Source organism: Helicoverpa zea, chromosome 11 (genome assembly GCF_022581195.2).
Source record: "Helicoverpa zea isolate HzStark_Cry1AcR chromosome 11, ilHelZeax1.1, whole genome shotgun sequence".
NCBI lineage: Eukaryota > Metazoa > Arthropoda > Insecta > Lepidoptera > Noctuidae > Helicoverpa > Helicoverpa zea.
In genome coordinates, this window is record NC_061462.1 from 12,932,397 (window position 1) to 12,945,650 (window position 13,254).

General features: G+C 43.5%; 2 protein-coding genes across 3 annotated transcripts; both read left to right on the forward strand.

Moving 5' to 3' along the window:
- Positions 1-1,009: 1,009 nt before the first annotated feature.
- Positions 1,010-4,800, forward strand: LOC124634554 (mucin-2-like). 2 transcript variants are annotated; one of them, XM_047170173.1, is made up of 3 exons: positions 1,010-1,091; positions 1,624-3,581; positions 3,705-4,800. In XM_047170173.1, exons 1-3 carry the CDS (start codon positions 1,036-1,038, stop codon positions 4,676-4,678), a joined length of 2,988 nt encoding a protein of 995 aa, XP_047026129.1. In that variant the 5' UTR covers positions 1,010-1,035; the 3' UTR covers positions 4,679-4,800. The 2 variants fall into 2 exon arrangements, with proteins under 2 accessions (XP_047026129.1, XP_047026127.1); XM_047170171.1 differs by having other exon boundaries at positions 1,624-4,800.
- A 2,471-nt stretch (positions 4,801-7,271) lies between these two features.
- Positions 7,272-10,401, forward strand: LOC124634511 (histone H2A.V). Its single transcript, XM_047170111.1, has 5 exons — positions 7,272-7,428; positions 7,572-7,649; positions 7,840-7,953; positions 8,367-8,567; positions 9,838-10,401. The coding sequence occupies exons 1-4, from the start codon at positions 7,426-7,428 to the stop codon at positions 8,559-8,561; spliced, it is 390 nt and encodes a 129-aa protein (XP_047026067.1). The 5' UTR covers positions 7,272-7,425; the 3' UTR covers positions 8,562-8,567; positions 9,838-10,401.
- The last annotated feature ends 2,853 nt before the right edge of the window (positions 10,402-13,254 follow it).

Consider the following 13,254-nt stretch of genomic DNA (forward strand, 5'->3'; position numbering starts at 1 on the left):
GGGCCGTGGATCTGGCCGATGTGTAGTTGATTCTGCGCTCCGCGCAGAATTTGGACACTTCGGTCCATTTCGATTTGTCCTGTATGTACAGGGGGGGGGGGGCTTTCAGCTTCCTAGCTGATGACGTAGGCGTGGCCGGTGAGAGGGCCATGGGGCTGTCCGGTCGGCTGCTCGGACCAGCTATAGCCGACGGTTGGATTGGGCGGGCCGCACGAGGGGCCATCGGTGACGAGGGGGGAGAGGGGGAGGCCGGAGAGTCAGCCATTGGACTGGCCGGAGAGTCAGCCATAGGGCTGACCGGCCTAGATGGACGGGGGGAAGGCGGTCTGTAAACCGCTTGAAGTGGCTGAGGGGGGGAGTACTGTAGCTGCAATACATACATGCGCGCGCCGCAACAGCGGGCGCCCCACTGAAGTCTCGCGCGCCAAGCTACCCATATTTATAACGTTTCGTTCGAGCGCTCTCATTGGCCAGCGCGGATCGCGATAGATTCGCGCCCTATACTACGAAATCATTGTAATAGCATTTAAATAGGCAGGCATTTTAGTAAAATATATTCATTCTTACCTCGACTGTGGAGTTTGATTTATCTACACCTATCTGCGCTACAAGCTTATTAATAACAGCCTTTTTTAAAACTTCATACGCTCCACCTCCACAATTATTAAATATTATTATATACGAAGAGCTCAATATTATTGCATTTTGATATTGAAAATTGTATTTTAGCGTGCCTAACGGGATCCTATATCTACTGTATTACGGCGGCCGCAATGTCACACGAACTAACTGGTGTAGGTAAGTCTATGTATGACACATGTCGATATAATGATAAGAACTTAATGATACACAAACAATGATTTTAAGGATATTAGCAAATATAAAATCACTATCTGAGATCGCGCGTCGTGCTGATAACTGCGGTGCGGAGTCAGCAGAAGAAGGCGCTTATCAGCTCCGGTTCTGGGGAACAGTATAATTAGTTGTGCAAGCTGGCGATTTCGTCAGTGCTCCTCGCCTCACGACAGCGCCGACATGTACAAGCTCCTGGTGTGCTGCTGTCTCCTCGTCAGCGTCCTGGCTGACCTGCAGTAAGTTATTCTCAAGTGTTTACACTTCTGCACCATTCCACCTAGTTAAGTCGATAAGGTCCCTTCCTCACCGACTTAGCGTTGTCAAAATAGTTCGATCAACAATAACCGATCTTATACGATAGACGATCTTCTTGGATGATTCACTTGAGTGTGCAGGTGCAAACCTGCAAGTCTTATCGATAGCTTTTGAATAGTTATTCCCGGGAATGTATTACAGTGCTGAAGTCAAGTAACAAGCCCATAGAGACAGAGTGTATAATTATTTAAAGTAGTAACTCACACTCAAATTCTATTCCTTAAAATTAAAAGTATCAGTTTATTAACAGGTTATTTATCAGCTGCAATAAGTTATTTATTACCTAAATAGGGTTCTATCAACCAAAACTGCTTTCAAGTATTTAGCCAATTTCTAAACATTTACTGTTCTAATCTCAAGGATGTTTCTTTCTGTCTCGTGCCCATATATTTGTGCACGCAATATTTATTTCTACCAACTTCAAGAAAATAAAGAATGAATTGTTTGTTGTAGGTTTCAGCTGAAGGAGGAACCTCGGATATGGCGAACGGCTACTAGAGATCAATCTGAGAAGATAGAATCATCTGCAAATAGTTCCAAGTGGGAACATGAAACTAATACCACAACCTGGGCGCCACCCACGGCTCCCACCAATAGCACTACCTGGGGGCCCGTAACGGACGGCACTACCTGGGGGCCCGTAACGAACGGCACTACCTGGGGGCCCGTAACGAATGGCACTACCTTGGGGCCCGTAACGAACGGCACTACCTGGGGGCCCGTAACGAATGGCACTACCTGGGGGCCCGTAACGAACGGCACTACTTGGCAACCGACCACCTGGGCGCCACCCACTAATGGCACTACCTGGGCACCACCCACTAATGGCACTACTTGGGAGCCCATAACCAATGGCACTACCTGGGGACCCATCACTAATGGCACTACTTGGCAACCGACCACCTGGGCGCCACCCACTAATGGCACTACCTGGGCACCACCCACTAATGGCACTACTTGGGAGCCCATAACCAATGGCACTACCTGGGGACCCGTCACAAATGGCACTACTTGGCAACCGACCACCTGGGCGCCACCTACTAATGGCACTACTTGGGAGCCCATAACCAATGGCACTACCTGGGGACCCGTCACAAATGGCACTACTTGGCAACCGACCACCTGGGCGCCACCTACTAATGGCACTACTTGGGGACCCGTCACTAATGGCACTACCTGGGGACCCGTCACAAATGGCACTACTTGGCAACCGACCACCTGGGCGCCACCTACTAATGGCACTACTTGGGGACCCGTCACTAATGGCACTACCTGGGGACCCGTCACAAATGGCACTACTTGGCAACCGACCACCTGGGCGCCACCCACTAATGGCACTACCTGGGCACCACCCACTAATGGCACTACTTGGGAGCCCATAACCAATGGCACTACCTGGGGACCCGTCACTAATGGCACTACTTGGCAACCGACCACCTGGGCGCCACCTACTAATGGCACTACTTGGGAGCCCATAACCAATGGCACTACCTGGGGACCCGTCACTAATGGCACTACTTGGCAACCGACCACCTGGGCGCCACCCACTAATGGCACTACCTGGGCACCACCCACTAATGGCACTACTTGGGAGCCCATAACCAATGGCACTACCTGGGGACCCGTCACAAATGGCACTACTTGGCAACCGACCACCTGGGCGCCACCTACTAATGGCACTACTTGGGAGCCCATAACCAATGGCACTACCTGGGGACCCGTCACAAATGGCACTACTTGGCAACCGACCACCTGGGCGCCACCCACTAATGGCACTACCTGGGCACCACCCACTAATGGCACTACTTGGGAGCCCATAACCAATGGCACTACCTGGGGACCCGTCACTAATGGCACTACCTGGGGACCCGTCACAAATGGCACTACTTGGCAACCGACCACCTGGGCGCCACCTACTAATGGCACTACTTGGGAGCCCATAACCAATGGCACTACCTGGGGACCCGTCACTAATGGCACTACCTGGGGACCCGTCACAAATGGCACAACTTGGCAACCGACTACCTGGGCGCCACCTACTAATGGCACTACTTGGGAGCCCATAACCAATGGCACTACCTGGGGACCCGTCACTAATGGCACTACTTGGCAACCGACTACCTGGGCGCCACCTACTAATGGCACTACTTGGGAGCCCATAACCAATGGCACTACCTGGGGACCCGTCACTAATGGCACTACCTGGGGACCCGTCACAAATGGCACTACTTGGCAACCGACCACCTGGGCGCCACCTACTAATGGCACTACTTGGGAGCCCATAACCAATGGCACTACCTGGGGACCCGTCACTAATGGCACTACTTGGCAACCGACCACCTGGGCGCCACCTACTAATGGCACTACTTGGGAGCCCATAACCAATGGCACTACCTGGGGACCCGTCACAAATGGCACTACTTGGCAACCGACCACCTGGGCGCCACCCACTAATGCCACTACCTGGGCACCACCCACTAATGGCACTACTTGGGAGCCCATAACCAATGGCACTACCTGGGGACCCGTCACAAATGGCACTACTTGGCAACCGACCACCTGGGCGCCACCCACTAATGGCACTACCTGGGCACCACCCACTAATGGCACTACTTGGGAGCCCATAACCAATGGCACTACCTGGGGACCCGTCACAAATGGCACTACTTGGCAACCGACCACCTGGGCGCCACCTACTAATGGCACTACTTGGGGACCCGTCACTAATGGCACTACCTGGGGACCCGTCACAAATGGCACTACTTGGCAACCGACCACCTGGGCGCCACCCACTAATGGCACTACCTGGGCACCACCCACTAATGGCACTACTTGGGAGCCCATAACCAATGGCACTACCTGGGGACCCGTCACTAATGGCACTACATGGCAACCGACCACCTGGGCGCCACCTACTAATGGCACTACTTGGGAGCCCATAACCAATGGCACTACCTGGGGACCCGTCACTAATGGCACTACTTGGCAACCGACCACCTGGGCGCCACCCACTAATGGCACTACCTGGGCACCACCCACTAATGGCACTACTTGGGAGCCCATAACCAATGGCACTACCTGGGGACCCGTCACTAATGGCACTACTTGGCAACCGACCACCTGGGCGCCACCCACTAATGGCACTACCTGGGCACCACCCACTAATGGCACTACTTGGGAGCCCATAACCAATGGCACTACCTGGGGACCCGTCACAAATGGCACTACTTGGCAACCGACCACCTGGGCGCCACCTACTAATGGCACTACTTGGGGACCCGTCACTAATGGCACTACCTGGGGACCCGTCACAAATGGCACTACTTGGCAACCGACCACCTGGGCGCCACCCACTAATGGCACTACCTGGACACCACCCACTAATGGCACTACTTGGGGTCCCGTCACCAACGGTACAACTTGGGGACCCGTCACCAACGGTACTACTTGGGAACCTACCACATTGACGCCACCAATTAACGGTACCACTTGGAGCCTGTGGCAATAGTACGGAGATACCTAGACAGACGTAGGCACGTCTGATTCGCCAATATTATGTACATTTTCAACGTGATTTGTATTATACCTTCCATGATTGTAAATACTATTCAATAAATATTTAGAGCAGTACATGTAGTTAGACCAACATTGTTTCAATCGGAACATATTTCTTCTCTTACCACAGATTTAGGATCCCACGACCGTCTACCGTTTGATAGATTGGCAATGCGGGGCAGATAACCAGTGTCGGGTCACGACACACTCAAAATAGGGTTCCGTATTTTCCCGAGTATAGCCCATGCCCATACCTATCCCGACCATTAACTCAGAAAGAATCTTAACAACTCAAAGTAGCCCAATGTACAGCGACATCTCTCGGGATGTAAACTAGATGGGTTATGTCTCGTGTTCGGTGGTTATTTTGGTTTGCTTGAACCGATTTGAATAATTCCTTTTATTATATTACTATAATTGTTTATATTTTATTTGAGTGAAGATACCTTAAGGCTTATAAAATATGTAAACTAAGTTAAAAAAATAAACGGTTAAATAACAAACTTAGTTCAGAAGTTAGTAGCGAGTTCGAGATGATTCAAAAGTTAAAGGGGGGAAGGGGGTTCACATTATTTTCAATTTACGGAGCGGTTAAGCTTCTGAAAATATCAAAAAAAAATCTGTAAACTTCTATTCATTTTTAATAGCTATTCAACGATATACCTCTTCTATGCTCTCGTGCGCGCCCGAGCGGCTTAATTATTTTGTAGACCGTCTGTCAAGGTAGTTAAAGATTATATTAAATTGTTGTCTTCAAATGCGCTCCGACGTATGTCGTACGTCGAAAAACAAAGCCGACCCGAAACCACTAGGTACTACACTTGTTCGGCTTGTGCCGATTGAAAACTGGGGCCCGACTCTCCTAAGTTAATAATGTCAAAATCGAATAGAAATCGAATCGCAATATGATCGGAATAGCAGTTTTAACCATATCGGGCATTCTGCTACTAATAAAAGACCAATCGTATTCGATTGACATTTGATTGGTGTACGATTGGTCTGCTATTTTGGTAATTTTGGTCTATACGGTAGTTTGCTGTACAATCATTTTGCAATCGTAAATCATTTGCAGACAAAATGATTCATTATTGAATGACAGAAAAGGATAAAAACGTTTATTTCAAAGAAAAAATAGCGGAATGTCACATACGCTTCAATCGTAAGGCCTCTGCCTCGAATTTTGCGGGCAGCGGGGCGGCAGCGGCGGCGGCGCGGGAGCGGGGCGGGCAACGCATACCTGTTCTCGAAACTAGCGGGCAGGGGCCCGATTCTCCTAATTTTACTTAAGCAACATTCGATTGACGTTCGACTCGATTCGACTGAGATCCGATCCCGACTCGATTACGATTGAAGCGTATGTGGCATTCCGCTATTTTTTCTTTGAAATAAACATTTTTATCCTTTTCTGTCATTCAATAATGAATAATTTTGTCTGCAAATGATTTACGATTGCAAAATGATTGTACAGCAAACTACCGTATAGATCAAAATTACCAAAATAGCAGACCAATCGCACACCAATCAAATGTCAATCGAATACGATTGGTCTTTTATTAGTAGCAGAATACCCGATATGGTTAAAACTGCTATTGCGATCATATTGCGATTCGATTTCTATTCGATTTTGACATTATTAACTTAGGAGAATCGGGCCCCAGATCGCGCGGCGCTATAGCAGTGTAGTGTTGTGTTCTGTTGTGTTTGCTGTTCCATATGGGTGTCCTCTCAAAGATGGCCGAAATAATTAGCTCTTGCACGTCCGAAGACATTTTGATACGTCACAAAAAAAATGTATAACATTATGCCTACAATGCAGACGCCCAACGCGGGCGGTCACCGCTTGACTGGAGCGCACCGCTCGTTGCCCGCCGCCGCGCCGCTCCCGCGCCGCTGTATTCGAGGGCCGTTCCATTTGATTATACGCGTAAGATCCTGCCGCTCCCGCGCCGCCGCCGCCGCCGCCGCCCCGCTGCCCGCAAAATTCGAGGCAGAGGCCTAATCGAGTCGGGATCGGATATCAGTCGAATCGAGTCGAACGTGAATCGTATGACGCTTAAGTAAAATTAGGACCAGCATGCGTCTACTCCTGAAGTTCTTAAGACTCCCGAGTAGTATGTACCTATAGTGATTCCCGAGCATTTATATCTTCATATATTCGGTTTTGTCGCCCAGATGCGCCGAATAATGCCGGACCGCTTATATATATAGCAACCCTTACTTCACTAAATACTTCTAGCTAAAATAAGTTTTCATTCTATTGCTAACCTGTTATCTGTAACAAAGCACCTTCACTTTTAAAATTGATTCAATTTATTATAACAGTTGTGAAATGTAGTAGTTATGTTGTATTTATAAAAAAATAAAGCGAATGAAGAAACCTTACTTTACATTTAAGGAAAATCTACGTAAAACGGAACGCAGAATGTTCCAATTTTATCCGTAACCTATAGAGCTTGGCTTGGCAGCACTGTAGCTATCGATGACCCGCCCGCCAATTCGGAGCGCACGGATTGGTTGTACGCCTGCAAGTTGAGAGTTGTTAGTTTTTTACGCCACTTCCGCTTACGTACAATTGGCTGCCCTGATTGCAACGTACGAACGGCGGCGCTGCCATCTTTGTTTCTAGCGCTTTGGCTTGGCGCCTTTCCTGTGTTGGTTGTTCACTGTCTGTAGTGGTCATAGTGTGTTACACGTTTCAAAATGGTGAGTTTTGCAAGATTATGTGAAATTTAGTCATTGTTGTTGTGATTTTATAGTGTAATACGGTGGGCAGTGGTGTTATTTACGTACTGGCGAAGTTTCAAATCTGAACGAGTGAAAATAATGGGATTTTTCATCAATTTTAGGCTGGCGGTAAAGCGGGTAAAGATTCTGGTAAAGCCAAGGCCAAAGCAGTGTCCAGATCGGCAAGGGCCGGGCTTCAGGTAAGTTTATCGGTTTTCTTAATTTATAATAGGATTTTTCGTGATATTTGCAAACACAGAATCGCTTTATTTAACTAAATCATATAATTGAATAATATGAATGACCCTAGTATTCCATTATGGCGGCGACCATTACTTCGAAGGGAAATAATCAATACATAGAAGCTTAAAATATAATGTATGTTTCCAGTTTCCCGTGGGAAGGATTCACAGACATCTTAAAAATAGGACTACGAGTCACGGACGAGTCGGGGCAACAGCAGCCGTTTATTCAGCAGCTATTCTCGAATATTTGACGGCCGAGGTAAGCTTTGCGCGACGCCCTGTCAATATGGCGGCACGCCGTTCAATCTAGCGTACTTATTTATACGTAATTTCTTATGCTTTAGAGAAACTAAACTAACTTGCCCCGTGTTTTGAAACATATTTTTCAATGCGTTAACGATTTCATTTAGTCAGGCGTTAGAACTTTTCATCTTGGCCCTATACAATTTTGGCGGGAAACACCAAAGTTAAGAACAAGTAAGTAGGTAAATAACTAGTGAAATATAGGTACCTAACTATGTAAACATCTTCAAAAGTGTTTGGTGTGGATGCTTGTTGATCATATTTTATACCTAATCGTTAATAACTAATATCAGTCTTACATTTGGGAAAGACCAACACAATTATTTTATATTAAATGAAACCTTGATATAGCTTCTTAACAAATTTTAGGTATTGGAGTTGGCGGGAAACGCGTCTAAGGATCTAAAGGTGAAACGTATCACACCGCGTCACTTGCAACTAGCCATCAGAGGAGATGAGGAGCTAGACAGCTTGATCAAAGCTACCATCGCCGGTGGTGGTGTGATTCCCCACATACACAAGTCGCTCATCGGCAAGAAAGGCGGCCCTGGTGCTCCCGTTTAATTATAGGTATGTAAACAATAGTCATGTCCCTTTCACTTGTAAAGTCTAATAGAGTACTGTACTGTTCACTAATCGTAAGCTGCACCACAACATGACCAGGAATTGATCTAACTCTTACAGAAACAATCTATTCAAAAAGTTGGTACTTGGGTAATCGCTCAACTCAGTTTATTATTTAATGTATTGTTTTTTGTTTATTAGAAATTACTCTCTTTCTCAACTACAATGTCTCGACTGGTAGCAAAAAATTAGAATTAAAGGATTTCTTGATGTTTTGCCTAAATATACCCAATAATAATGTTGACAAAGTAAGTTTTGATGGCTTTACAAAACTCTGAAAGTTCCTTCAATTCAAATGTGATCTGATAAATGTTTAATAAACATTAGTTCCAATTATATTTGAATTGTAACAACTTTTGGAGTCAAACAAAGACTTGAAACATTACTGTGAGGTATATCATTATTGTGAATGATGAGATCACGCCTCATTCAAGCTGTTATTTTTTTTTAATTTGAATCTCTCACTACCAGTCCGTCACATTCACCTTAACATGGTGTTTCCAGTTCACTGAACTTGTCCTTTCACACAAAACAAACTGTCTCTGTTCTCTTTGTCTTACCGGTAGTGCAACCGACTATGGGGCAAGCGCCTACCTGACCTCAACCCAGTTATCTAGGAAATAAGTTTTTTGTGAGACTAGTTGTTACTTTAAGTTTATTTATTGAATGCTAAGGATGTATATTATGATGACTATTTACTGAGACCCATTAATGTCACATGTTCTAAAACGGAGAAACTCTTCATAACTTTTTTGTATGTATTGATTTTTTACATCCCAAACAAATAAATTACAAGATAGTCACACATTCAAGGATTGACCATGCTGTGCATGTGTGGCTGTTACTTAGCCACTAGCTCCTATTCACAAGCTAATATATGTATACACTTTTATCTACCTATACTCCATTTGAGTAGGTATTCATTTCACAATAAAATTGAGTTATGAATTTTTATGAAAAACTCAGTTTAAAAATGAAATATGGCTAAAAGCCAATGAAAATACATTAAATAATGATTACTTAATCTATTGAAACATTTTTTAAAGCAGTAGTATATATGTAAAATAGTTACCTTTAGGTAAGTGCGTACACTGCCTACTCAGATCTAGTGCTAATGCAGCACAATGTAATAGTTATGAAACATTGACAGGTGCACAACAGTTTGAAGAAATAGATCTTATAATCATATAAAATTAATAATATGTTTTGTATACAGGTAATCTTCGATACCACCTTGCTGCATTTGACTCCGGGCATGTTTTCTATGAAACTTATCAGCTGATTGACAAATAGTTTCCAAACAAGTTAGTGATGTGAACTGTGGAGTGTTTCCAGGGAACTGTTGGGTCCGGACTAAATCGTTTAGTAGTTAATAAGTACTAGAAATATCTTAGTAATAAGGAGATTTAATACTATTGTAGAATTAAGTTTAATTTTCTTGTTTGTTCATGGGACATGATATTTTTCTAAAACATTGATTATTACAATGACATAAACATAACATTATAATTATCATGCTACCAGTTTCAGCTGATGTTGAACGTGACTGTAACTGTCAAAGAAACTGGTGCTTTTTAATTTATGGTTTGAATTGAAATTTCATATTATGCAACCTTAATGAATACATAATTTGTTTGTAGCTATAAGCTGTTGTAATTTTTTTGCAGCATTTTGCATTTTCAAGTGATGGAGATGAAAAATTTGTAATTTGGTATGATTGAACTGTTACAAGTTGTAAGAAATGTATTTTGATCTTTGAAATATATTGAGAAAACACTGATTCTGTTTATATTTTATTGCAATTCCTTCAAATTAATTGATGAAATGTGTAAATAATTCCCCTAGTAGGGTAATTTAGCTAGAAGGGAATGTTGGACCAGAGGTATCCACTCTAGCCAACGATAATATTCTTGTAATATACCTATTTTACCACAACTCTGACACCCAAGACACAGGCATAGCCTGGTTTGGGGACCACTGAAATACTCTGTGTACTGTAGTTGACTCTAAGCAATTTTAAGGTATTTAAATTTTATAACAAGTACCTACCTACTAAATAAATTAATTGGGAAACTCGATTGGATATGTTTATTAAAACTTTGCAGAACGTATATGCGAAAGTAAGCGTAACAGACAGACAGACAGAATAGTTTGTCTGTCTGTTACGCTTACTTCTAAACCACTGAACTGATTTTGATAAAATTTGGTACAGAGATAGAGTTGACCTTGAGAAAGAACATAGGACTTTTGAAGAGTTAAATATATAAAAAAATACCTAAATTTGATTGTAGAGCAAACTATCGTATAGACCGAAATCACCAAAATGGCAGACCAATCGAATGTCGTTGGAATACGATTGGTATTATATTAGAGTAGCAGAATACCAAACTTCCCTGGGCCTGACGTCCGATTCTCCTAAGTTAATAATGTCAAAATCGAATCGTAATATGATCGCAATAGCCAGTTTTAACCATATCGGCATTCTGCTACTAATATAAGACCAATCGTATTCCAACAACATTCGATTGGTCTGCTATTTTGGTCTATACGGTAGTTTGCTCTACAATCATATTGCAATAGTAAATAATTTGCAGACAAAATGATTCATTATTGAATGACAGAAAAGGATAAAAACGTATATTTCAAAAAAATTGCGGTATGCCACATACGCTTCAATCGTAATCTAGTCGGGATTGGATCGCAGTCAAATGTGAATCGTATGTTGCTTAAGTAAAATTAGGAGAATCGGGCCCCAGGTTTTTCCGAGACCCGAAGTTGAACAATTTCATTGGTGATTCCTGATTATACTTACGTTAGGTTCTCCATTTTCAGTATTTTGGATTGTTTCATAGTTTTTAAGGTTCCGTATCCAAAGGGTAAAATGGGACCCTATTGTTTTCGCTCCTCCGTCCATCCGTCCGTCCAGTGCCGGCTTTAACTCTACCAGCGCCCTGGGCGAGATTTCTACGGCGCCCTTCAACTGCAATTCAGACCCATACGAAAAACAGAGACATTTGTAGTTACCGATTGCGCAAGCGAAGCGAGCGCGAATTTTTTTTATAGTTAACTAGTCAAAGCAAAAATTACGTAAAATATAGCCCAATCGTACATAAGTTATTGCTGGTTGGTGAATGCAAACCACGGGAACAGAGGTTCTGATTGCGCGAGCGAAGCGAGCGCGAAATTTTTTGTTATATTTTGGAACTCAAAACAAAAATTACTTAAAATGTAGCCCAAACGTACATAACTCTTTGCTGGTGTTGGCGCCTATGTATTAAAATTTTGGGACTTAAAGTAGTACCGTAAATAAGAAAGTACATATGGGAACTAGAATTTACTTTCTTATTAATAAAAGGACTTAAAAACGACGCTACCTTTTTGCTAGGGTAGACTAAAAAAAATTGAAAAATAAAAACAACTGTAAAGTGAAGCAAGCCCGAAAATGTTTGAGTTTTGGATCAGTAAAAGTCCTAAACATATATAATAAAAGGCAACTGTGAAGTAAAGAAATCGCGAGCGAAGCGAGCGCGAAAATTTTTGAGTTTTGGGACATAAAAGTAGTGTTTGTTCGAGAATTTCTCAAATTTAACGCGAAATTAAACACAAATTAAAAGAAACCGTGACTGGATCGACAGTCAGCTGTATGTGTTTGTTTCTTCGGTGCTCCAACTTTTTGTTAAATTGAGAACTCTAAAAGTAAACGCAGAAGAAATTAGAAATAAAGAAGAAACCGCGAGCGAAGTAACCGCTTTTTTTTTCTTCGAAGTCCGCAGCAAAGCTTGTCTATTTGACATTTTACGAGGCTAAACTTCCATATAACGCAAGCAATCCCATGTTTATTATTTTTTCAGGCTAGGAATTGACTTGGTTGGTGGTTTTAAAGATTGATTTTGAAAAACCTATTTGACTTCTAATCTTCTCAAGTTGAGTGATCGTCTTATGGAATCTAATGTATTAGGCCTGTATGGCCTTTGGACAAATCTAACGCGCCCGGCATTATACGACAATACATTAATTTAATTGAAATTTCTTGGTCCAGGAGCGTACCGCGGCGCCCCTGAGCCCGCGGCGCCCGGTTTAATCGCACACTCTGCACCATAGGTTTAGACGGCCCTGATGCTATCCATACATTTGGATACAGTTCTTGTAGGTTGTGATCTTTGATGAAATTTAAAATAAAAATAGGAGTAACATTCTGATCAAGGATTGGTTAGGGCGCCTGTGGCGCCCCTTACATCCGGCGCCCTGGGCCGTCGCCCAACCGCGCCCTACCCTAAAGCCGCTACTGCGTCCGTCTGTCACCCAGGCTGTATCTCATTCAGAACCGTGATAGTTGGAGAGTTGTCACAGCTGATGTATTTCTGTTGCCGTCATAACAACAAATACTGAAAACTATAATAAAATAAATATTTTGGCGGGCTCCCATACAACAAACGTGATTTTACGCTCATGTTATAAATAATGGTACGGGACCCTTGGTGGGTACGGAAAACAAGGCTTAAAAAACCGGCCTAGCGCGAGTCCGACTCGCACTTGGCCGGTTTTTTAATGTCTAAATCGATGCCTTAGAGTGAAAACCTCGTAAGTGCAAGAGATAAATTTTCAGAATAAGGATTAGTATTAGATATTTTTT